This window comes from Danio aesculapii, chromosome 15 (genome assembly GCF_903798145.1).
Source record: "Danio aesculapii chromosome 15, fDanAes4.1, whole genome shotgun sequence".
In the NCBI taxonomy this organism is placed as follows: domain Eukaryota; kingdom Metazoa; phylum Chordata; class Actinopteri; order Cypriniformes; family Danionidae; genus Danio; species Danio aesculapii.
In genome coordinates, this window is record NC_079449.1 from 7,530,477 (window position 1) to 7,557,867 (window position 27,391).

The following is a 27,391-nucleotide window of genomic DNA, read 5'->3' on the forward strand; positions in this document are numbered from 1 at the left end:
CCATATCCTGGACCTGGCCGAATCCTGAACAACTACTGCGATGGTCATGGAAGAATGGAGAACATGAGACTGTTTCCTATGACGCTCCAGAGACAGACGAGTCTTCGCTGAGGCCAGCTTCCAGCCTCCGCCACTGAGACTGCAGCTCTGCACAAGACGTTTGGCCAGCGGAGAAATTAAAATGGTCGTGCCCAACTGAGCCTGGTTTCTCTCAAGGTTTTTTTTCTTCACTTCCGCCTTTAGTGAAGTTTTTTTTCCCTCTCCGCTGTCGCCACTGGCTTGCATGGTTCAGGATCTGTAGAGCTGCGCATCGTTGGATTTGCTCTTCAATATTTGGACTCTCAGTAGTGATTATTAAACCACACTGAACTGAGCTAAACTGAACTGAACTTAAACACTACAAACTGAACTACACTGTTCCTATTTACTGTGATCTTCTATGTGAAGCTGCTTTGACACAATCTACATTGTATAAGCGCTATACAAATAAAGGTGAATTGAATTGAATTGAATTGAATTATAATATCACTCAAAAACATTGCAATTTCCAACTTTTAAAGTGATAGTTCACCAAAAAATGAACATTTTGTCATCATTCATTTATCCTTTACTTGTTTCTAACATTTATAATTTATTTATTTTGTTAAACCAAAGATATTTTTTAAAAAGCTGAAACTTGTAACAATTGACTACCATAGTATTAGTTTTTCCTACTGTAGAAGTCAATAGTTACAGGTTTTCAGCTTTACTCAAAATATAATGTAAGTGTTGTGTTCAACAGAAGAATGAAACTCTTTGAGGTTTGGAACTACTTGAGGCTGAGCAAATGTTCATTTTGTGTGTACTAACACTGTTTAGCCTGTTTAACTGGTTTATCTTTCAGACAGGGAAGTAAAAAAAAAAACACTAAGTGCGCATGAGTTCGCGTGAGAAATGAAGTGAAAATGAAGTTCAGCAATAATGTTTTAGCATTTTAACACCAAGATTCTACTGCATGGATTATCACAGTACTATAAAAGCTAAGCCATGAGTTTAGCCTATATGTGTAGCTACTTGATAGAAAAGGCGGATGTCTGAAAAGGCTGTTTAAGGTGAGTACTCAGAGAGAGAGAGAGAGATATGAAGTGCCAGAAGGGTGTTAATAATCCTTTAAAATGGCATTATATATACTGAATGAGTATCATCATCGAGTAAGATTTTTTTAATGTTTATTTTATTAAGATGTGTTTGACGTGTCAGTTTGGGCTGCTTTTGGTCTTCTGCTGTTTTTTAAAGGGATAGTTTACCCAAAGATGAAGATTATGTCAATATTTACTCAAACTTCACTTTCAAATCTATTAGAGTTTCTTTCCTCTGTTCAACACGGAAGAAGAATTTGTGAAAAATGCTAGGTGATTGACCCATTGACTTTCATAAAATTTTTCTACTATTGAATATGGTTCCCAGCCACCATCAGTCTTTCAGACAGGGAAGTAGAACAAAATAATAAGTGCGTATGAGCTTGTGAAAATGAAGTTTCTAGCAAGATTCTACTGCTTGAAGTATCACAGTATTTCACTTTATTAAAGCTAAGCCATAAGTTTAGCCTACATTTAGCTACTTGATACAAAAGGTGGATGATGTTTACATTTCTGATCAAAAGACCTGAAAACTAAAGCTGATTGTGAGTCCACAAAGAGAGAGCGTGACAGAGATGTCTTCGCTTTAACTTTTAAAGGGCATAAATAATCATTTTAAATGACATTGATATTTTCTGTATCAGCATCAGTGAGTTTAATAATTGCTTTTATATAATAATAATAACTTATTTATATGTTACATTGTTATGTTTTTTTTATAAGACAAGTCGCGTAGGGCTGCTTTTGGTCTTCTGCTTTTAAAAGGATAGTTTACCCAAAAATGAAAATTCTCATGATCATTTACACCCCTTTCACTTCACAAAAATCTATTTTGAGTTTCTTTCTTCTGTTAAACACAAAATAAATATTTTTGTAGAATGCTGGTGTCCTGCACCCACTGACTTTCAGTAATGTTTTTCCTACTATTAAAGTCAATGGGTCCCAGCATTCTTCACATTTTTTCCTTTGTGTTTAACAGAAGAAACTTTTGAAGATTTAAAACATGAGAGAGTCAATGATGAGGTAATTATCATTTTTGGGTGAACTATCTCTTTAAAACTTCCTTTGCTTGCTTTTGAAAAGGCCAAATATTTCCTGAAATACATGTATGTGTGTTTAAATGTGTGTATGCATTGTTGGCATATTGTGGTTCCTCTGGTAGTATTTCTGCCAATATACTGTTTACATTCACAGGATTCGTTCAGCTGAATTATTGTGTTTGTCTCTTAAATCCAGAGTCAGTGCGGTAAATCAGATTTAGTTTCATCATGGAAGACACTAAAACAACTAACAATGAGGATTATTCTCCAGGATTCAGGTACAGTGATAATCTATATAGAGATACACGTATGACCTCAGGTATAAGATTTTTACAGAAGATTCCATTGAAACCTTTATTGCCATTTTAACGTTATATCTGTTATATCATTTTATTCATATAATAATTTTTTCTGCATTTTATATCTCACTAAAATAGCTTAATAGTTACATTTTGTATCAACGTATATTGTAAGAAAACAAAACAAAAAAGCAAAGTGTTTTTTAAAATATATACATGTTTATATGTTTATATATATATATATATATATATATATATATATATATATATATATATATATATATATATATATATATATGTGTGTGTGTGTGTGTCTGTGTGTGTGTGTGTGTGTATATATATATTTATTAACCGTATTAATATCAAACTACTAACTTCAATCTAACTGCGTTATAGTTCACTTCATCAGGAGAGATCAGATCCAGAGCCCAGCTGTGTGTCTTTGAGGAGTGACGGGTCTATGGGTCATCCAGTACATTTTAACAGTGGAGATACCAAGATTGATCTCAGGTATAAGATTTCTACAGAATATATAGAAACTTTTATGTTAAAGTGTTTTTGTGTTATATGTGTGATATCATTTTATACATATAATTTATTTTTTGGCGTTTTATATTTTTCACACAGTATTACGCCCTAAGTCTAGGGGAAAACAACTATGGGCATTACAAATGAGATAAAGTTGTGGGTGGTGGATTTCCCAAGGGAAACAAACAAACAAAAAATAACCTCTTCGGTCGACAACCAAATACGGACACTCCGTTGAGAGTAATTTAATAGATTTATTGTAGAAAAAAGTAACAATTTATATGAGCATCACTTGAGGGTGGCCACTGGCCAAAATAACAAACAAAATAATCTGCAAAGTAAATAAACTAAATTACCTGTAGGTCTTTAAAGAAAAATACTGGTAGCTTGCATTTCTCCCTATACATACAGTCAAAAGTAAACAAAATAAATAGGCAGGCCTCTTCTACACGCTCAAACTCTCAAAAGTTGCAAGCATACATGGACATGTGGACAATAATAAAGTTTGGTTGTCAGCTGGAGGGGTAGGGTAATCCAAGAGTTTACCACTCCCTGCAACCGTCGCACCACGAAATAGCTCTCTGTGACTAGCAGTCAATGCCGTGTTTCCACAGCGCCTAAAGCGAGCGAGCCATGGCCAGTCGCGTGTCCGCTGTCACTTCCGGGGCCTGATCTGGCCAAAGCGGGGTTTTCTCAGGGCCAGTGGCCGGCCTGTTTTTGGCCCGCCAAATACCTTGGGCCAAAGAGGGCCAGCTGGGGCTTTGGGGTGGAGTGAAAGGAGAGGCCGACTTTGCCCGAGTCTGGTAAAGATGGCATTCAGTCAATACACTAGTTTTTCGATCGCACACGAGTATATGTGACAAACAAATAAATAAATAAATAAATAAATAAGGGAAAGAAAACATATAGCTGGTCAGTTTGAGATAGGCTATTCCATAAAACACCTTATAGGCTAGGGGTCTTTTGCTTATAATCGCCCTTATGTATGGAGAGAGATTAGACTCAATAATAATTCACGCAAGACACGATGTACACATGCGTAGCCAAATTCACGTACGTAAAATATTTATTTATACTTACAAAAACAATTCACATGCACAAAATAAAAATACATTTTCATAAAATACGTTTCACAAATGCAAAACACCATTTGCAAATATATAAGAGTGTACAAAAAGTTTTGAATGTTTAAAATTCACGAGTTCATCCTGAATGAGAATGTGCAAATCCTCTCTCACGTACGACTCACCCTGAATACCAGTGTGTGCATTTTTGAGACTTTCCTGCCAGAAACGGGCAACTCGTACCGCTCAGCCAATCAGATGAGAGCTGTACTCGATGTCAACCACTCTGCGCTCCCTTTGCGCAGTCTGTTCCTCTAACCAACATGTAAGCTCGCATCTTATTGGCTACAGGGCACGAGTGACTCACGTGGGAGGTGTGTGCTGGCAGGAAAGTCTCAAAAATGCACACACTCGTATTCAGGGTGAGTCGTACGTGAGAGAGGATTTGCACATTCTCATTCAGGATGAACTCGTGAATTTTAAACATTCAAAACTTTTTGTACACTCTTATATATTTGCAAATGGTGTTTTGCATTTGTGAAACGTATTTTATGAAAATGTATTTTTATTTTGTGCATGTGAATTGTTTTTGTAAGTATAAATAAATATTTTACGTACGTGAATTTGGCTACGCATGTGTACATCGTGTCTTTTGCGTGAATTATTATTGAGTCTAATCTCTCTCCACTTATGTTTCTCTTTTAAATGTAAGGATGTTGTATAAAATAAAAAAGTTTTAATTTATAAGTGACTTTTCTTTGCTGCGTCCTCCTTGCTGTTTCAATTACGCATAATAATCTTTACACCATATTAAAGACACAGCAGCCAGTAAAGGTTTTGTTTAAAAGGTGTATAAACTTGTGTAACGTTTTAAGCCATACATACATTCATACAAAGGCCTATCTGAAAAAATAAGATTTTAAATATTTTCTAAAAACAATAAACAACGGAGGAGGTTTAAAATATTATTTTTAAAGTATTTGGATATGATGATATTAATCAAATTGTGCAAATAGAGCATTTTTTGGGTGAGTAAAAGCGGAAACGACCTTTTCTGTAATCAAGTAATTGCTCTTATGTGCTGAACACTTAACACTTTCCTTTACATAAGATCATAATAATATGCAACATCCTTAAAGAAAAGGGGAATCACCTATTACGTGTCATAGAGCCTGGGGAAAAATTTATATGGTTTAGGTCTCTCCGGAGCATTTGGGCTGAATGTTTGAAGATGTCTACCAAAACGAGGATGTTATAAAATACATTTCTCATTCACACTCTTCAGCTTCCCTCTCTCACACTTTCAATTGCCAGCGAAGTTCACGCGTGTTATGGGGCCCCTGATTGTTATTGGTTTGTACTTTGAGGCCAATGCTTTTCATCAACACTGGTTCACCTCGTCTGAGGTGTCACCATCGCAGTGAATTGTCATGTGAGAAATATTCAGCTTTTTATTTGTCTAAAATGCAAAACTGCTGGCGGCTTTGTTCATTTGCATCAGGCAAATCAAAGCAAACAGAGTTCATGCAAGAAGACCATCTTTTATACTACAAAATATAACTAATTCGGGATACACACTAAGAGATTATTTTATAAGATTTTTAAAATGTCAGAGACCGCAAACATGAGGACAATAAATAGTTGATTTCATCATTTTCTGATTGTCAACCATAGTCTCAAATGGGGAAATCTTGCATTTCATGGAAATATAATAATTGCTATACTCCATTGAATTGTTTTTTTGTTCAATCCACTTACATTTGTAAAAACAATTTAGTTAACATTATCGGTTTGTGTTGGGAAAACATGGAGGAATTTTGTGGAACCCAGCATTTTTTACAGTGTACATAATTATTCACAGATCCCTGGCAAAAAATTGTGTTTAATAGACCTCTAATAGTCATCTAAATGTAGATAGCTTGGCTAAAACAAGGCTAAACATGGGCTGTCAGTGAAAATCTAAAAGACATCTAAGAACAGCCCAAAACTAGACTAATCATCAAATAGAAAGATAAGTCAGACTTTATATGCGTAGTCATTCATTTCTGGTTAATTGATGTCTAGTCTAGTTTTAGCCTATTTTTAGATGTCTATTAGATTTTCACTGACAGCCCAAATTTAGCCTTGTTTTAACCAAGACGACTATGTTTAGATGCCTATTAGACATATTTTAAAAACAAAAAAATGCTTGCTGGGAAGTATTGTCACAAATCAACAAGCTGATCCTCCGTCTCTGTTGTCCAAATCCATTTCACTTTGTGCTGCCCCATTGCTTCTATACCTTATGTCAGGATTGCTTCTGATTGGTTATTGTTTCATTTTGTTGGTTTGTACCCGTATAACTTCAGACAAATGCCATCATCCAAAACATAACTACGTAATTAACAAGCCGAAGGTACATTCTACCAGAAATGTGCATTTTCACTCATAAAAATATGACAGGGCATAATAAAGCTTTTAAAGCTGTAGGTTTAATTAGGCTGAGAACAAGGACAATGATAGGGTTTGTACATTGGTAAAGTGTTTTTATAAAGAACAAAAAAAAAAAAAAAATCAGAGCCTGGACCACATTAACATAATTTATTTGTTTCGTATTAATATATTGTAACAAAAAACTGTTTTTTGGGGTTTTTTTTTTAAGAAAAATTAATGTTAAACTCTAATAATTTCAAACCACTAACTTCAATCTATGTTATAGTTCAGTTCATCCGAAGCGATCAAAGCCAGAGTTCAGCTGTGTGTCTTTGAGGAGTGACGGGTCTATGGGTCATCCAGTACATTTTAACAGTGGAGATACACAGACTGATCTCAGGTATAAGATTTCAACATAAGATACCATAGAAACTTCTATATTTCAGTGTATTTGTGTTATGTTTGTGATATCATTTTATCTAGGTAATTGATTTTTTTTGTGCATGTTATATTTCTTACACATGGACAAATAGTTTGAATGTTAAACAATATCAATATCAAACCACTAACTTTGATCTAACTGTGTTATAGTTCGTTTCATCAGAAGAGATCAGATCCAGAGCTCAGCTGTGTGTCTATGAGGAGTGACGGGTCTATGGGTCATCCAGTACATTTTAAATGTAGAGAGAAACAGACTAATCTTAGGTATACGAGTTCTACTAAAGATACTATAGAAACTTATTTGTTACAGTATTTTTATGTTATATATTATGTTATCTCTATATTTTTTTATTGTTTTCTAATATTTTAACATATACAGTGCATCTGGAAAGTATTCATAGTGCTTCACTGTTTCCACATTTGTTTATGTTACAGCCTTATTCCAAAATGGATTAAATTCATTTATTTCCTCAAAATTCTCCATACAATACACCATAATGACCATGTAGAAAAAAAGATTTTTTTTTAATTGTTGCAAATTTATTAAAAAATAAAAACCTGAGAAATCACATGTACATTAGTATTCACAGCCTTTGCTCAATACTTTGTTGATGCACCTTTGTCAGAAGTTACAGCCTCAAGTCTTTTTGAATATGATGCCACAAGCTTGGCACACCTGTCTTTGGGAGTTTTTGCCCATTCCTCTTTGCAGTACCTCTCAAGCTCTATCAGGTTGGATGGGAAGCGACAGTGTACAGCCATTTTCAGATCTCTCCAGAGATGTTCAATAGGATTTAGGTCTGGGCTACTCAAGGACGTTCACAGAGTTGTTGTGAAGCCACTCCATTGATATAAGTGTGCTTTGGGTCATTGTCCTGCTGGAAGATGAACCGTCGCCCCAGTCTGAGGTCAAGAGCACTCTAAAGCAGGTTTTCATTCAGGATGTCTCTGTGCATTGCTGTATTCATCTTTCCCTCTATCCTGACTAGTCTTCCAGTTCCTGCTGCTGAAAAACATCCCCACAGCATGATGCTGCCACCACCTGATGCCTGATGATGAGCTGTGCCTAGATTTCTCCAAACTCCAAACGACGCCTGGCATTCACTTCAGTTCCATTTTAGCCTCATCAGACCAGAGAGTTTTGTTTCTGATGGTCTGAGAGTCCTTCAGATGCCTTTTGGCAAATTCTAGGTGGAGAGTGGCTTTTGTCTGGCCACTCTACCATACAGGCCTGATTGGTGGATTGCTGCACAGATGGTTGTCCTTCTGTAAGGTTCTCCTCTCTCCACAGAAGAACGCTGGAGCTCAGACAGAGTGACCATCAGGTTATTGATCACCACTCTGACTAAGGCCTTTCTCCCTTGATCACTTAGCTTAGATGGCTGGCCAGCTCTAGGAAGAGTCCTGGTGGTTCCAAACATCTTCCACTTACGGATGATGGAGACCGCTGTGCTGACAATCCTGCCTCGGAGGTCTACAGACAATTCCTTTGTCTTCATGCTTGGTTTGTGCTTTGACATGCATTGTCAACCCTGGGACCTTATATAGACAGGTGTATGCCTTTTCAAATCATGTCCAATCAACTGATTTTACCACAGATGAACAGTTTACTCTTTCCTGTGAGCAAAATTGACTTTTGATGCTTACATTGAAGAACTCGTCCGGGGGATGTGCTTGCTACTTTTTAAACAGGATAATAAATATAAAATATTAAAATGTAGAGATTGTGAATGTGTTGTAGCTATACTTGATTTAAATTTTTATAAGAAAAAAATGTTCTTAAGAACAAATTTGAGATTGTCTTAAAAACATTTTTAGAAATGCTCATTAGAAAGGTCTTGCGAACATCCAATCCCACATCAACAATTTACTGTTGTTTGAAATAAGCTTTTATTTATGACAGAGAATGTAATTTTCTGAAAATGAGAATATGATTGTATTTGTTGTAGTTCATTAGTAGATAAAATGCTTACTAACTCATGTTGTAATGTGGTATTTTCCAGACAAAATCTTATCAACGCTTTTAGATCAAATCTGCTGAAGAAGTTTGAGTGTCTGTATGAGGGAACAGCGGAGCAGGGAAACCCAACACTCCTGAATGAAATCTACACAGAGCTCTACATCACAGAGAGTGAGAGTGGAGAGATCAGTCATGAGCATGAGGTGAGACAGATTGAGACACAATCCAGGAGATCAGCAACAGAGGACACAGCGATCAAATGCAGAGACATCTTTACACCTTTACCTGGACAAAACAAAGCCATCAGAACTGTGCTGACGAAGGGAGTCGCTGGCATTGGAAAAACAGTCTCTGTGCAGAAGTTCATCCTGGACTGGGCTGAACAGAAGGAGAATCAGGACGTCCAGCTCATATTTCCACTTCCGTTCAGAGAGATCAATCTGATGAAGGACAAAACACTCAGTCTGTCAGATCTTCTTCAGCTCTTTTTCCCTCAAACTAAAGAAATGGAAATATCCAGTGACAAATATAAAGTGCTGTTTATCTTTGATGGTCTGGACGAGTGTCGTCTGTCTCTGGATTTTCAGAGTGCTGTGAGGTTGTGTGACGTCAGTGAATCCGCCTCAGTGGACGTGCTGCTGACGAACCTGATTGTGGGGAATCTGCTTCCCTCTGCTCTCATCTGGATCACCTCCAGACCAGCAGCAGCAGATCTCGTCCCCTCTGAGTGTGTCCATCGAGTGACAGAGGTACGAGGCTTCAATGACCCTCAGAAGGAGGAATACTTCAGCAAGAGAATTAGTGATCAGAGTCTGGCCAATACAATCATCTCACACCTGAAGTCCTCCAGGAGCCTCTACATCATGTGCCACATCCCAGTGTTCTGCTGGATCTCAGCCACTGTTCTGGAGAAGATGTTGAGTGAAGCAGAGACTGCAGAGATCCCCAAGACTCTCACTCAGATGTACACACACTTCCTAATCCTGCAGACCAACAACAAACATCAGAAGGACTATGAGGAGAAGGTGACGGATGAAGACATGATCCTCAAACTGGGGAAAGTGGCTTTTCAGCAGCTCATGAAAGGCAATCTAATCTTCTATGAGGAAGACCTGAGAGAGTGTGGCATTGATGTGGCAGAAGCTTCAGTTTACTCAGGATTGTGCACTCAGATCTTCAGAGAGGAGTTTGGCTTGTATCAGGGGAAAGTCTTCAGCTTCGTTCATCTGAGCATTCAAGAACATCTAGCAGCTCTATATGTGCACCTCTCCTGTATAAACCACAACAGATATGAGTTTGAGGAAATTAACAAACAGAATTTGTGGTCTAAAGTTAGGGACTATCTGTACTTAAATTCCTCACAACCTGTTCCATTATCTGAGCTGCATCAGCGAGCTGTAAATGAGGCTCTACAATGTAAAAATGGCCATCTGGATCTTTTCCTGCGGTTTCTTCTGGGTCAGTCAGTGGAGTCTCATCAGATTCTCCTACAAGGACTAATGAAAATGAAAAGCAAATCAATCCAGAATAATAAAACAGTCGAGTACATCAAGAAGAAGATCAGGACCATCGACTCTCCAGAGAAATCCATCAATCTGTTTCACTGTCTGAATGAACTGGGTGATCATTCACTAGAGGAGGAAATACAGCAGTATCTGAAGTCTGGAACATTAAATGAAGCCAAACTCTCTTCATCTCAGTGGTCAGCTGTAGTTTTTGTGTTGTTGACATCAGAGAAGAAGCTGGAGGAGTTTGATATTAATGAATTTGTTGCTGGAAACAATAAAACTGAAAAACTGTTCATTTTTAAGAAGCTGCTGCCTGTGATTAGAGAATGCAGATCAGTCCAGTAAGTATTACCAGCTCTGTTTTCATCCCTGTTTTAATCCACATTTTAAAGTATCACATCAGAAACAAGTAATGGAAGAGCCAAAATAAACCCTTTCATTTTTTACACTCACTCAAGTTGTTTATTGACTCAGATTTAATAATGGTCGATGGATAATCAGTTGCTGAATAAATTCTGATGTAGTGAACATTAAATCCACATTACTCATCTGCTGTTTCTGACAATGTCTGTGCATACAGAAGCTTTACAGTGATTACAAGCTGCACTGCATGGACCTTTATAACACTTAGTCGTTATGAATTTGAGTCTTTTCTTCATTTTGCTTGTCATGTTTCTTGTTAGGTTAGTTATTAGGTTAGCAATGCCAAGTAAATTCATAAACAAGTAATATTTGATTAAATATTGACTTCATTTTTATAACTGTTCAACAGCTGGTAGATTAAAGGGCACCTATTACTAAAATCATCTTTTGTAAGCTGTTTGGACAGAACTGTGTCTAGTTATAGTGTGTCCACAGTCATATTGGGCTGATATAAAGTCAACAAGTCCCTTTTTGATGTATTAACATGTCTTCGTAGTAACGCATAATCATATCAACAAGACAGGATGTGCGCAAAGCAACTGGAAAAAAGATCTATTCAGCTCTCTGTGATCATCAATCATCATTAAATGTGACCAAGAATGAGTTTTACAAGTTTACAACGTCTTAAAAACGGTGCATGTTTGTAATGAATTACAGCGATTTTACTGTCTTCATCACCACAGCCACATGTCAGTACAATTGTAAAAGAAGACGCTTCAATCCTGGTTTGTGGACATTAAATCAGGTTTATTATTGTACATTAACATAACTGATGTCCATACAGCAGTGGATATTAACATGTATCCTGTTACATTTGCCATACAAAAACAGTGTTAAACGCACATGCTCTCTGTGTGTGTAGTGTGTGTCCACTCTGTGAGTGCGTGAACTCTGTAATGATACTGTGTGTGACTCACCGAAAGACTTTAGTTAACTCCACATCAAATAATCATTAGGAAAGTTCTAACGGTAGTATTTCTTACAAAATGTACGTGAGATCTGCTTCCTTGTTTTGAGCTGAAACTTTACAGACACATTCAGGAGACACAAAAGACTTATCTTAAAACTTGAAAAAGGGGTAAATAGGTGCCCTTTAAGTCATACAGATCAGAACAAACTGATTTCAAGTTGAAATGTAGACATAATTATTGTGTTTTGAACTGTGATTTTGTACATGATAAACAGATGTGATGTGAGAGAGTGAAGAGTGTGTCATTGTTCTTTACAGGTTGAGTAATTGTGGTCTCACAGATGAAGGTTGTGCTGTTTTGGTTTCAGCTCTGAGATCAAACCCTGAACACCTGAGAGAACTGAATCTGTCTGAAAATAAACTAAGAGATTCAGTGACTCTTCTTACTGCTCTTCTGGAGGATCCTCACTGTAAACTGGAGAAACTGGGGTAAGATCATATTTGACTCACACATGTGAAACAGTCTGATGTATCTGTGAGAGCTTTACATTTTGTCTCCTTATTTACCACAACATATTTATTTAAAAAATAAATCTCATAACTGTCTTTGTTATAAAGTGAACACATTTATACTGGTTTGGGTATTTACAGTTGAAGAATTATTAGCTTTTGAATTGTGTTTTCTGTTTTAAATATTTCCCATATGATGTTTAGCAGAGCAAGGACATTTTCACAGTATGACTGATAATATTTTTTCTTCTGGAGAAAGTCTTATTTGTTTTATTTTTTATTTATATCTTTTTTTTAATTCTTTGTTTATGTTGAGATATTTTACTTTCAAGATCAGGAAAAGGACTTATTCTTTGCCATAAAAGTGATATTACTGAACATACAGACAGGAGACCTATAAAAATGATAATTTTAGAGGAAAATTTCAGATGGCATTTAGAGGTTTTTGCATCTAAACTTCATTCATTTATTCATTTTCTTTTCGGCTTAGTCTCTTTATTAATGCGGGGTCGCCACAGCAGAATGAGCTGCCAACTTATCCAGCATATGTTTTACGCAACGGATGCCCTTCCAGCTGCAACCTATCTCTGGAAAACATCCATACACACTCATTCACACTTATACACTGCAGAAAATTTTGCCTACCCAATTCACCTGTACCGCATGTCTTTGGACTGTGGGGGAAACCGGAGCACCCAGAGGAAACCCACACGAACGCAGGGAGAACATGCAAACTCCACACAGAAACGCCAACTGACCCAGCTGAAGCTCGAACCAGCGACCTTCTTGCTGTGAGGCAACAGCACTAACTACTGCGCCACTGCGTTGCCTGCATCTAAACTCTTCATATATATATATATATATATATATATATATATATATATATATATATATATATATATATATATATATATATATATATATATATATATATATATATATATTTCTGTTTAACAGAAATGTTAAATGTTTTTTTCAACACATTTCTAAACATAATATTTTTAATAACTATATATTTTTCAAGACACTTCTGTACAGCTTAAAGAGACTAGGCAGGTTAGGGTAGTTAGGCAATCATTATATAATGATTGTTTGCTTCATAGACTATCGAAAAAAACATAGCTCAAGGGGGATAATAATTTTGACCTTAAAGTGTTTTTAAAAAAAATTTAAAATCCTCTTCTCCCACACTTCACAACACCGCAGGAGAAATACCAGCACAGGCTTCCAGTATCCGTAGTTTCAGGTGCTGCACATCATGAATGACTCCTTAAAAAGGTGATACATGGCAAAGATTCATAATTTTAGAATCAACCCAAACGGAAATGCATCTCACAAAACTATAACCTTTTGCTATAAAAAAAGGTATCGCTGGAATTGCAGGAACAGTTAAAGATGTGAAAAAACTCTGGACTAATACTAGTTGAATGTTTGAAAAAAACTCAAGCGGAAAACTTGATACATGCGAATATGCTGGCCAATGTACCTATGAAGACTTTCTATCATCCTTCCCTTAACAGTAGTAAAGGTGTAATACGTTTGAGAGAGCTGCAAGAGATGGATGAGATCCAAATGGAATTAATGCAACAGGGTGTAATTCATGTAAAAAGAATTACAATCAGGAGAAAAGAGCAGATTATCAAAACTGGAACCTACATCATCAGAATCAGAATCAGTTTTATTGCCAAGTGTGCTTCACACACACATAAGGAATTTGTTTTGGCTACAGAAGCTTCCAGTGTACATAAAGTGACAACACAAAATAAATTTAAAAATAAAAAAGATAAACATTAAACAGATGCGGTTAGTCAAGAAACCTGGATGTTAAGTTGTATGTACAGATTGTTATAAATATACAGGTTATAAGGTGCTGTGTACAAGTGCGTATGAGAAAGTATTGCACATATTTATTGCACAGTAGGGGAATATTTAACTGTTCATAAGGTAGACAGCCTGAGGAAAGAAACTTTTTCTGTGTCTGGCTGTTTTTGTGCTTGGTGCTCTGAAGCGCCGACCAGACGGTAACAGTTCGAACAGGTAGTGTGCTGGGTGTGAGGCGTCCAGAGTGATTTTGCTAGCCCTTTTACTCACTCTGGAAGAGTACAGTTCTTGAAGTGTAGGAAGGGTTGTGCCAGTGATTCGTTCAGCAGTCCAGACTATTCGCTGTAGTCTATGGAGGTCGGTTTTGGCAGCTGAGCCGAACCAGACGGTGATTGAAGTGCAGAATATGGATTGGATGACAGCTGAGTAGAACTGTACGAGTAGCTCCTGTGGCAGGTTGAACTTCCTCAGCTGACAAAGGAAGTACAGTCTCTGCTGGGCTTTTTTCACAATAGAGTCTATATGAATATCCCACTTCAGATCCTGAGAGATGGTGGTGCCCAGGCACCTGAATGACTCTACTGCAGCCACAGTGCTGTTCATGATGGTGAGTGGGGGGAGTGCAGGGGGGTTTCTCCTGAAGTCCACTATCATCTCCACTGTTTTGAGCGTGTTCAGCTCTAGGTTGTTGTATCTGCACCATAACGCAAGCCGCTCCACCTCTTGTCTGTATGCAGACTTGTCACCGTTCTGGATGAGGCCGATAACAGTAGTGTCGTCTGCAAACTTAATGAGTTTGATGGAGGGGTCTTTTGCAGTGCAGTCATTGGTGTACAGGGAGAAGAGCAGTGGGGAGAGAACACATCCCTGGGGGGCCCCAGTGCTGATAGTGCGGCTGTCGGATGTGATTTTGCCCATTCTGACTAGCTGCTGTCTATCTGTCAGAAAGCTGGTGATCCATTGACAGACAGAGCTAGGAACAGAGAGCTGGGCCAGTTTGTACTCGAGCAGTGATGGGACGATGGTGTTGAAGGCAGAACTGAAGTCCACAAACAGAATCCTTGCGTAGTTCCCTGGTTTGTCCAGATGTTGTAGGGTATAATGCAGTCCCATGTTGACTGCATCATCCACAGACCAGTTTGCTCTATAGGCGAACTGCAGGGGGTCCAGCAGGGGTCCAGTGATGTCCTTCAGATATGCTAGCACCAGTCTTTCGAATGACTTCATGGCCACAGATGTTAAGGCCACAGGTCTGTAGTCATTGAGTCCTGTGATCTTTGGCTTCTTTGGGATTGGGATGATGGTGGAGCGCTTAAAGAAGGATGGAACTTTGCGCTGTTCCAGTGATCTATTGAAGATATGTGAGAAAATGGGAGCCAGCTGGTCAGCGCAGGTTCTCAGACAGGCTGGTGAGACACCATCTGGCCCTGGTGCTTTCCTTCTCTTCTGTTTACTGAAGATCTGACGCACATCATCCTCACTGATCTGAAGTGCAGGGGGGGAGAGGAAGATGGCTGGAGGTGTTGATGGCTGTGTAGGGCGATGGTCCGGGCTGTGTTGATGTGGTATTGATGGCCGTGTAGGGAGATGGTTCGGGCTGTGTTGATGTGGTGTTGATGGCTGTGTAGGGAGACGGTCCGGGCTGTGTTGATGTGGTGTTGATGGCTGTGTAGGGAGATGGTCCGGGCGGGTGTGAGGTGTCTGGGCATAGGTGTCAAACCTACAGTAGAACATATTCAGCTCGTTTGCAATATGTTTATTGCTGTCGATACTGGGGGACGGTGTCTTGTAATTAGTGAACTTTCAATAAACTTTTAATGACTTTCATGACTTTCAATAAACCACATCTACGAGAAAAGATCCATTTGGGATACCAGAGTGTACCAGTCAACACATTTATCCCAAATCCATTAAGATGTTTCAACTGTCAAAAATTCAGACATGGTTCTGCAGGATGTAAAAATAAACCATTATGTACCAACTGTGGAGAAGAAGGACATGGACCAAGCTGTAATAAAACAGCAAAATGCAGCAACTGTAAAGCGGACCATCCATCTTCATCAAAAGAGTGCCCTGTATGGATAAAAGAAAAAGAAATTCATAGAGTTAAATGTACAGAGAACGTAAGCTATACAGAAGCAAGAAGAAAGATTGAAGAATCCCCAATGTTTAAACTCAAACGATCACATGCATCTGTGGTAAAACCAACCTTGAACTCTATAGAATGCCAAACAGATTTGACTTGGTTAAATAATGATAAACCTCAATGCCTGAACAAAAAAACTAAAATTGAATAAAAAGAAAACCCAAAATGCTTCAAACCAGACTCAAATGGATGAAGATCAATGGCAGATAATGGAACCAAACGTTTCATCAAGAGGAAGGACAACACAAACAAACACTACAAAAAGATCATCAAAGAACAGAAAAAGGCAAAAAAAAATTAACAAACATCCTACGAATGAAAACCTCATTAAATTGAAAATATTAAGATCAAAAGCAAGAAGGACTATTAATGAAACCAAGAAACAGAGCTGGAAACAATATATATCAAATTTAACATCACAGACGCCAACTAAGAAAATCTGGGATATGATCCGAAAAATAAAGAACAAAGAAGGTGGATCACAAATATGTCACATAAATAGTGGTAGCACCCAACTAAGTACCGAACAAGAAATTGCCAACAATGTGGAGAAACTCATCCATAGAAAATTGTCTTCCTCAATTCCAAATAATACAAATACAACAACAACAAAACCACATTGACTTTTCCTCTGATAATGCTGAAATATACAACAAATCCTTTACAATTGAAGAACTACAAAAAGCTTTGAAAAATTCAAAAGACACTGCAGTTGGTCCTGATAAAATCCATTATCAGTTTCTAAAGCACTTACCCTATGATGTGTTGTATCTCCTTTTAAATACTTTTAACTATATATGGACATTTGGAAAGGTACCATCTTGTTGGAAAGAATCTTTAATCATACCTATACCTAAACCAGGTAAAGACCACTCAGATGCCAATAGTTACCGCCCCATAGCCCTTACCATCTGTCTGTGTAAAACAAAGGAAAGAATGATAAATGATCGACTTGTATGGTCACTGGAGAAGGACCAAAATGTTAGTAATTATCAGTGTGGATTCAGAAGAGGAAGAAGCACAACAGATCATCTTGTAAGACTAGAATCCTATGTGCGAAATGGTTTTATTAAAAAAGAACACACTGTAGCAATATTCTTTGACTTGGAAAAAGCCTATGACACCACTTGGAGATATGGCATTTTAAAAGACTTGTATGAAATAGGTTTTAGAGAACATCTACCTGTTTTTATCTCTTATTTTTTAACAAACAGGTGTTTTTGAGTTCAGATAGGAACAACTCTGTCAAATAAATATATTCAAGACCTTAGTGTGCCACAAGGAAGTATATTATCAGTGACATTATTTAACATCAAAATCAATAGTATTGTAAATGCTATTGGTTTAAATGTATTCTGTAGTCTTTATGTGGATGATTTGTGCATCTGTTACAGAGGAAGAAACTTGAATACTATTGAAAGACAATTGCAACTCTGTATTAATAAAATGCTTGACTGGTCAGTCAAAAATGGATTTAAGTTCTCCAGATCAAAAACTGTATGCCTGCATTTTTGTCAATTACGTTCTCTTCACCCAGAACCAAGTCTCTTCTTGGAAGAAGAACCTATAAAAATTGTAAAGGAAACTCAATTTCTTGGACTCACCGTGGATAATAAGCTCTCCTTTATTCCACACATTAAACTCCTAAAAACAAAAACCTTGAAAAAAAATTGATATCCTTCAAATTCTGACCTCAACAAAACGAGGTGCAGATTGTACTACAATGCTTCCCCTTTATAGAACCATGATCAGATCCCAAATGGATTATGGAAGTATAGTGTATGGATGACACTGTACATCACACGGGACTACGAATCTCATTGGGAGCATTCAGAACATCTCCTGTTCAAAGTTTATATATTGAAGCAAAAGAACCATCCCTTGAAAGACGACGTTTAAAATTAGCACTCCAATATGCTGTTAAACTGAAATCAAAAAGAGGTAACCCAGCTTATCCATCAGTTTTCCACCCTGAATATTTAGAATTTTATGAAGACGGACCCAATTATAACAGTCCTTTTGGAATTCGTATGAAACCCCACCTGGTGCAACACAAAAATAAGAATCTTATGGAACTTAACCAAACAGAAGAAGTCCTTGACTCACCCAAATGAATACAAACAGGAATTCAAACAAATAACAGACAGTCTCCCTCATCATGAACACATATATACAGATGGATCAAAAACAGACAAAGGAGTAACAGCAGCAGTACTGTTTAAAGATGATGTCTTTGGTACTCAGATTCCAGGAGAAAGTTCGATTTACACAGCAGAAGCTTACGCAATAAATATGGCTTTAGATCGAATGGAAAGGACACAGCATCGTAACTTTTTAATTTGCACAGATTCCAAATCCTGTCTTCAAGCACTTGAAGCTTCTAAGTGTGATCGCCCCACCATGTCCATGATTTTAAAGAAAATGACAACACTAGAAAATCAGAAGTTCAACATTATCTTCTGTTGGATTCCAGATCATATGGAATTACGTAGAAATGAACTGGCAGATGAAGCTGCAAAACAGGCTATCTCCTTGAATGTAATCGTATGTTTAATTCCGCCTAAGGAATTAAAACCCACCATCAATTTGTACATAAACGAAACATGGCAATGAGAATGGGACAACTGCATCAACAACAAATTACATGAAATTAACCTGAAAATAAATGAAAGACATTTAGCAAATTATAATTTTGAGACCAGGCATGATCAGACGCTTTATGCCAGATGTCGAATTGGACATTCTAGGTTGACACATTCATATTTATTAAATAACGAAGAATCACCTAAATATAATTACTGCCAGACTGCTCTTACCTTCAAACATATTTTGTTGGAATTTTAAAATTGAAAAATTTTAAAGTTTAAATTCCATTAGACAACATTTTTATAAGGAGAGCACTCTGATGGACATTTTTAAAAAGGTACCACCAGGAAGAGTTTTACATTTTGTATCAAAAATAGAACTGAGAAATCATATTTAACTTTGAGTAAATTTTTGTGTGAATTTTATCTATTCATATTTTATATATTTGTCTGAGTCACTTTTTTAGTGTAATATGAATTTGTTTTTATCATGTAATATTTTAATGTATATCCATTTGGCCACGAAATAGCCACAAGTTGCTGATGTGGCAATAAATATGTAATGAATAAATAAATCTAAAGTAATTCACAAATACTTGAAAATGAAATGATTTAATGACAATAATTCTCTATGGTTACAGCTGAATTAATTACAAATAACTGTATAAAATTATAAAATATGAAATCAAAAAAACATGTGAAAATAATTGTATCCAGCTTAAATGTAAAATTAAAGTTACCAGAGGTAGAAGGAGAGAGAAACAAAGAGAGCAGGCCCAGAAGTTGGCCTGATTGCAGTAGAATCAGAGAAGATAGACTCCAGAGGAGGAGGGGAGCAGAGCAGGAAAGCGCAGAGACAGAAAAGAGGCAGAGCAGTGTTTTACCACCTATTTTGTATCTTTCTTGACCATGTGACTAAAGCCCAAATGCTGAAACATTCAAACTGACCAATCAACGTGTGACCACATCGTAAAACCCCCAAAGTCCACATACCAGGCCCTGATCTTACCAGTATCTGCCTTTGAAATTTGCGTGAGCCTTCTTTGGTTAAAAAGACATGGAAACAAATGCATGTGATTTAGACTCACTAAATTTAGTGATTTAGAGTTTTAACAGGCTTAAGAAACATTATAATCATTATACAAATTATAAAGAAATTTTTTTTAAATCCAAATATTATTTTCTAATTTTTTATCCAGCTGCAATGGATCAATCAAATGGTAAACGGAGGGGGAGGGGTGGTATGATTTTTTTATTTAATAAAATACAATATTATACTCGTATAAAATGCTAAATTAATATTAACAAAAAATATTTATTTTGATTATTTGAAACTTTTAAATTCAAAAATAGTTTTGGCACAATTGGCACCCTCCTCCCCCATGTGCCACATTTAGTGCATACCCCCTTTTTGCGCCTCTGGCCCCAACTGGTGTGGAGGGCTACAGTGATGGTTGACTTTCTTTCCTTTCTCCCATCTCCTGACTGCTTCTCTGGAGCTCAGCCACAGTGATCTTTGGGTTTTTCTTTACCTCTCTCACCAAAGCTCTTGTCCCCCAATAGCTCAGTTTGGCCAGACAGCCAGCTCTAGGTAGGGCCCGATTGGGACTCCTTTTCAGCCCTGGAGTTTCAAGCCTTAGACCGGCCCACTTCAGTTCATGACTGACTATATTAAGATAAAGTCATTTGCACTTCAGTACTTCACAGTAAATATTTACACAATGTAATGTTTAACAGTATCAGAATCTATTTTCTGTAAGAATTAGTGCTCATAAATATCCAAACCTTGAAATGAAAAAATATCAAATCAATATATACACATTAAGCTATATGTATAAAATAAAGATTCAAATTAAATGTATTGAATTTTCTAATGACACTATCATGTCTTTTTTAAGGAAATGGCTGCTTTATAACTTCAAATATTTTTTCATAAATATAAGAACATTAAAGGGTAGCTAAATTTCCAACACGATTCTTTAAAACACAATTATGTCCTTTCCTGCAATATCTGGATATATATTCTGTGCAAAATTGTTTACAGATATCCAGTCCTTAAACATTAAAAAAAAAGAATAAAACAAGTACTGCACTGTTATCTGACATTTTAAACCACAGTCTTACTTTCTAAATATGGCTTCATCTGTTTCCCACTTTTTAGCTTTCTGATTAAGTTAAGTCAGATTTATTAGTGTCGTGAATCACCTGATTTCATTAATTGTCTCTTGGCATTTTTCATCAAGCAGGTGTAATATTCATTAATATTAATATTTCAAATTCTTATATTCAGTGATAATCATACCCGCCCATTGTGTTGGGCTCATGACATGTGCTTGGTTCACTGTTGACAGCAAACTGGACAAGAGGCTTCTGCTAATGAAGAGCTACCGTACAAGAAAAAGTTCGGTACATAAACGGTGGTTTGCAGACATTGTTGTTTCGCACTGCTCCTAACTAGCTTAACGTTAACTTTCCGATCGTTTCATCGTCTTTATCTGTTGTTGTAAGCTTCTTTAATTCTGTCCGTTTCAGCACCACCTTTGTGTGGTTTTTCATCTCTTGCGTATCTCTTAACAAATGATTTTGCTGATAAGCAAGGTGTTGCTGCTGGGGAGTCGAATGATAATTACGTAATTAACCTGCGGGTTGCATTCTGATGCTGCAAGGAAATAAAATGAGTGGAGCTGTGGTAAAATAATGGATAAAAAGGGAGGGTATGCTAAAATAAATAAATAAATAAAAGAATGAAAAAAAAAAGTGCGACTGCTGAGAGTGCAGGCAGCTAGGGACACTGGCCCTCGTGGCCAAAAAACAGACCGGCCCACTGGTAAAGGAGCGGTCACACTTGACTTTTCCTTCCATAGACTTCCATTTAAGCTGCGGTCACACTGAGCTTTTCCTCCCATAGACTTCCATTCATACGCACGCGAATGCGTCAGACCGGAAACGCAGGGTCATGCGTTAAATTTCGCATGTTGCTGCAGTGCAAAGTTCAAGCTTGGTGAACTCTGACCTGCGAAATCGCATCACTTGACTGCGTGAGACCCATCGAGGATCAAAACAGGACCTCTCTGGACAGAAATTTAAAACATGGAGCAATCACTCGCTTTTTTAATGTCTAATCATCTTGTTTAATCCCGCCCCTTTTCGCAGCGCCGCACGACAGAATTTCGCACACACAAAGCCCGGTGTGAAGGTGCGGTCACACCGGGCTTTGTGTGTGCGAAATTCTGTCGTGCTGCGCTGCGAAAAGGGGCGGGATTAAACAAGCTTATTAGACATTAAAAAAGCGAGCGATCGCTCCATGTTTTAAATTTCTGTCCAGAGAGGCCCTGTTTTGATCCTCGATTGGTCTCATGCAGCCAAGTGATGCGATTTCGCAGGTTAGAGTTCACCAAGCTTGAACTTTGCACCGCAGCAACATGCGAAGCTTGACGCATGACCCCGCGTTTCCGGTCTGACGCATTCGCGTGCGTATGAATGGAAGTCTATGGGAAGAAAAGTCAAGTGTGACCGCACCTTGACCGTAGCTTTATACGCACGCGAATGCGTCAGACCGGAAACGCGGGGTCATGCGTCGAGTTTCGCAAGTTGGTGCGGTGCAAAGTTCAAGCTTAGTGAACTCTAACCTGCTAAATCGCATCACTTGACTGCGTGAGAGCAATTGAGGATCAAAACAGGACCTCTCTGGGCAAAAATGTAAAACATGGAGCAATCGCTCACTTTATTAATGTCTAATCATCTTGTTTAATCCCGCCCCTTTTCGCAGCGCCACACGACAGAATTTCGCACACACAAACGCTGGTGTGACCATAGCTTTAAGGTGCGGTCACACTTGACTTTTCTTCCCATAGACTTCCATTCATACGCACGCGAATACGTCAGACCGGAAACGCGGGGTCATGCGTTAAATTTCGCAGGTTGCTGCGGTGCAAAGTTCAAGCTTGGTGAACTCTGACCTGCTAAATCGCATGACTTGACTGCATGAGACCAATTGAGGATCAAAACAGGACCTCTCTGGACAGAAATTTAAAACATGGAGCTATCGCTCGTTTTTTTAATGTCTAATCATCTTGTTTAATCCCGCCCCTTTTCGCAGCGCCGCACGACAGAATTTCGCACACACAAAGCCCGGTGTGAAGGTGCGGTCACACCGGGCTTTGTGTGTGCGAAATTCTGTCGTGCTGCGCTGCGAAAAGGGGCGGGATTAAACAAGCTTATTAGACATTAAAAAAGCGAGCGATCGCTCCATGTTTTAAATTTCTGTCCAGAGAGGCCCTGTTTTGATCCTCGATTGGTCTCATGCAGCCAAGTGATGCGATTTCGCAGGTTAGAGTTCACCAAGCTTGAACTTTGCACCGCAGCAACATGCGAAGCTTGACGCATGACCCCGCGTTTCCGGTCTGACGCATTCGCGTGCGTATGAATGGAAGTCTATAGAAGGAAAAGTCAAGTGTGACCGCACCTTAAAGCTACGGTCACACCGGGCTTTGTGTGTGCGAAATTCTGTCGTGCGGCGCTGCGAAAAGGGGCGGGATTAAACAAGATGATTAGACATTAAAAAAGCAAGTGATTGCTCCATGTTTTAAATTTCTGTCCAGAGAGGTCCTGTTTTGATCCTCGATGGGTCTCACGCAGTCAAGTGATGCGATTTCGCAGGTCAGAGTTCACCAAGCTTGAACTTTGCACTGCAGCAACATGCGAAATTTAACGCATGACCCTGCGTTTCCGGTCTGACGCATTCGCGTGCGTATGAATGGAAGTCTATGGGAGGAAAAGCTCAGTGTGACCGCAGCTTTAAGCTACGGTCACACCGGGCTTTGTGTGTGCGAAATTCTGTCGTGCGGCGCTGCGAAAAGGGGCGGGATTAAACATGATGATTAGACATTTAAAAAAGCCAGCCATTGGTCCATGTTTTAAATTTCTGTCCAGAGAGGTGCTGTTTTGATCCTCGATTGGTCTCACGCAGTCAAGTGGCGAGATTTCGCAGGTCAGAGTTCACCAAGCTTGAACTTTGCACTGCTGCAACCTGCAAAACTTAACGCATGACTCCGCATTTCCGGTCTGACGTATTCGTGTGCGTATGAATGGAAGTCTATGGGAGGAAAAGCCAAGTGTGACCGCAGCTGAAGGTTTAGAACCATCTCTCAAGGATGATCAGAAGAAATGGACAGCACCTGAGTTAAATATAGGAGTGTCACAGCAAAGGCTACATTAATGAGTGAATGAACTGTAATTTTTACATGTTAAACTGATGTGATGTGAGAGAGTGAAGAGTGTCATTGTTCTCTACAGGTTGAGTGATTGTGGTCTCACAGAGGAAGGTTGTGCTGCTTTGGCTTCAGCTCTGATATCAAACCCTGAACACCTGAGAGAACTGAATTTGTCTGAGAATAAACTTGGAGATTCAGTGACTCTTTTCTCTGCTCTACTAGAGGATCCTTTCTGTCAACTGGAGAAACTGTGGTAAGATCATATTTGATTTTCACATGTGTAACAGTGTAAAGTATCTGAAGTGTTGAGTCTCTTTCTGCAGCTTCTCTGCTCTTCATTATTGCAACATTTATTTTCTTTTTGTCTGTTTTTATGAAATAAGCAATGATAAAAACACAAATTGCTGATGAAGGAGGAATGGGATGGTGAGTTTATTTTAGTTATAAGAGTGTTTTAATTCATCAGTGGGCATTTTATCCAACAGTCTGTGACTGAAGAGCAGGAATAATACAGTAAATGTACAGTAGGATACAGGAGGTGTTGATGTCCAGATTGTGACTCAGACAGGCTGATTTAACTGATATCCATTATTGTTTCTGTTGGAGAAACACAATCAACATGAGCTCAGTGTTATTATGCTAATAGAGCTGAACACACAGCAGCACTGAGCTCTCATCTAGAGATTTACAGTGGACAAGATTGACAAATCAACATTGCAGCCAGTTTGATTTCATTGTAATCTCTTCAGTATCAGACAGGCCTTTTGTTTTTCAGATCTCAGAGACTGAAAGCTCTTTTAGTCAAGCGCCATTGGCTGACTGCAGTAATTAAACTGATGAATGATTTGTGTTTTATCATCACTTACATTATCAGACTAAAGTTGTTTACTTGTTTTATAAAGAATTATTCATATGATTTTGATCATCTGAGAGTTGATTGTTGAAAACATTTGAAACATTTTATTCTGCTTAATATTTTAGTGGAAACTGCAATATATTTCACTTTTCAGGATCCTTTGATGAACAAAGTTCAAAATAACTACAACTGTTTGACAATATTTTCAACAATGCTATTACAGTTGTTTCTTAATGCATTTGGTGTGACTTTAATGAATCAAAATATTATTTACAACAAAAGCTGAACTTCTTGTCAGATAGGCATTGTTCAATATCCAACAGATTAGACCCTTCTTAACTGATCATGCTGCACAACTTTTAGTCCAGGCTCTTGTCATTTCAAGCAATGCTCTTCTAGCTGGTCTCCCATCCTACGCTCTTGCTTCTACTGATCATCCAGAATGCTGCAGCTTGTCTGGTCTTCAGTGAGAGCCCATGTAACACCTCTCTTTATCCCACTGCATTGGTTACCGGTTAAAGCTCAGATCAAGTTTAAATCACTAATGCCTGCTTGCAGGACAGCCACTGGCGCTGCACCCTCCTACCTCCACGTGCTCCTGTAGATCTACATCCCCTCCAGTTGGGAAGTGAGCACCGCCTGGTGGTACCATCACATAAAAGCTTTAAGTCACTTTCCTAAACCTTCACCTGATCACCTGAACCCTGATGAATAAAACGAAACGAAAACTCTCTTCTCTCCACCACCTCTTCATTCACCAACCCAAAATACTATAAATTCTGAGGGTGCCGCACACAGATGGCTAGGCTTAACGAACCACCTGTAGAAAATACTTTCTCTCTATAAAATAAATCTCTCTCTCTCTCTCTCTCTCTCAAAAAAAAACCTCTAGCAATAAATTCTCTTAACACAAACAAGCTACTTTGTATAACTAGCATTTCTTTTGTGTATTGCCTCTTCTTGTTGAATCACTAAATTGTTTTGGACAAAAGTGTCTGCTAAAGGAATTAATGTAAATTTACATCTTCAATGGTACTTTTGAATGCTGATTATATTTTAAATATGAAAGAGCAAAACTGATTCAACTTTCATAAAAATAATTTTTTTTTTGAGCCACAAATCAGCATATTATAATGATCATAGAAAAATTGTGTGACTGAAGACTAGAGTAATGATGCTATATATATCTCAACCTTTTAAATAGTTATTGCTACAGATATAAATATCAGTGCTGTAAACAGTGCCATTAATTATAAAGGACTTAACATAGGAGAAATTTGAACAAAAAATTGCGTTTACACTGCACAGATATGAACAACTATTTATTCAGCCTGAATCAGATGTATAATGTTTTAATTTTATGGTCATATTTTGTGAAATTTTAGACGTCAGTCCAATAATTAAAAAAATAAATATATTTGTGTTGCTAGTTTGTGCTGTAATAACTGATTCTCTTTTAAACTGGTGTGATCTGAGAGAGTGAAGAGTGTGTCATTGCTCTCCACAGGTTGATTGATTGTGGTCTCACAGATGAAGGTTGTGTTGCTTTGGCTTCAGCTCTGATATCAAACCCTGAACACCTGGGATATCTGGATCTGTCCTGGAATAAACTATCAAAATCCACAGGGAAGCTGTTCTCTGTTATGAAGGACAACCCACATTTTAAACTGAACACATTTTTCTTTTGTGAGTATGTTTTTATATAAACTGTCAAGTTGGTTGAAGTTCAGTAACTCATGTGTGAAATAAACCCTTATCTATCTGCTTGAGTTTTTGTGAAATGGATGTGCTGATCTGATTTGTCTAACGTGTGTGTGTGTGTGTGTGTGTGTGTGTGTGTGTGTGTGTGTGTGTGTGTGTGTGTGTGTGTGTGTGTGTGTGTGTGTGTGTGTTTATTGCAGGATTCTCAGTGTTAAATTTGCTCAGGATCAGCCGATGGTGAATAAAGAGAAACGTCACAGACACAATAAACACACTGAAGACACACAGACTCACACTAACTGCACAACACTGGCTTGTTTTTATATCAAATGGCCAGAAGAATGTAAATTACTCATTATTTTTCACATTGTCCAGATATTGATTATATTGAAAAAAAATAAAACACTCCTATTGTAATCAGTAAGCCATTGACATGATGTAAATATGAATGTTAGATGTAAATATGAATATTAGAAAAATAAGATTTTTATTTTTATGTTTTTAGTTTAAACTTGGTTTACTCAGAGAAAGTCCAAATTTTAACTACAGAAGAGATCTGTAATCATTTAGCAGATTTAACATGCTCATCTATTAATGTTCCCGCTCTACTTTTCTTGATGACAAACATCCCTGACGGTCACAACAAAACTGAAATAGGAAGAAAATCTAATTTATTTTATAAGTCAAGACATGATGAGATTGTTTATACAAGATGCCGCATTGGACACACGAGCTGAATCAGTCACTGTTGAAGACTTGATAAATATCTACAGATATCTGTTTCCAAAGATTTGGAGTTGATTGAAGACTAAAATATTTTGGAAAGTTGAGCTGATTGAAAGACGTGTTTTTACTG

General features: G+C 37.8%; 1 protein-coding gene across 3 annotated transcripts; it reads left to right on the plus strand.

Annotated features, from left to right (window-relative positions):
* Positions 1–944: 944 nt before the first annotated feature.
* On the plus strand, positions 945–27,391 carry LOC130242351 (NACHT, LRR and PYD domains-containing protein 3-like). 3 transcript variants are annotated; one of them, XM_056474434.1, is made up of 10 exons: positions 945–1,091; positions 2,355–2,436; positions 2,854–2,967; positions 6,748–6,861; positions 7,053–7,166; positions 8,906–10,711; positions 12,022–12,192; positions 24,061–24,231; positions 26,342–26,520; positions 26,736–27,391. In XM_056474434.1, coding segments are annotated over exons 2-10 (2,721 nt in total). In that variant the 5' UTR covers positions 945–1,091; positions 2,355–2,386; the 3' UTR covers positions 26,738–27,391. The 3 variants fall into 3 exon arrangements, with proteins under 3 accessions (XP_056330409.1, XP_056330412.1, XP_056330410.1); XM_056474435.1 differs by lacking the exon at positions 945–1,091 and having other exon boundaries at positions 2,311–2,436; XM_056474437.1 differs by lacking the exons at positions 24,061–24,231; positions 26,342–26,520; positions 26,736–27,391 and having other exon boundaries at positions 12,072–12,162.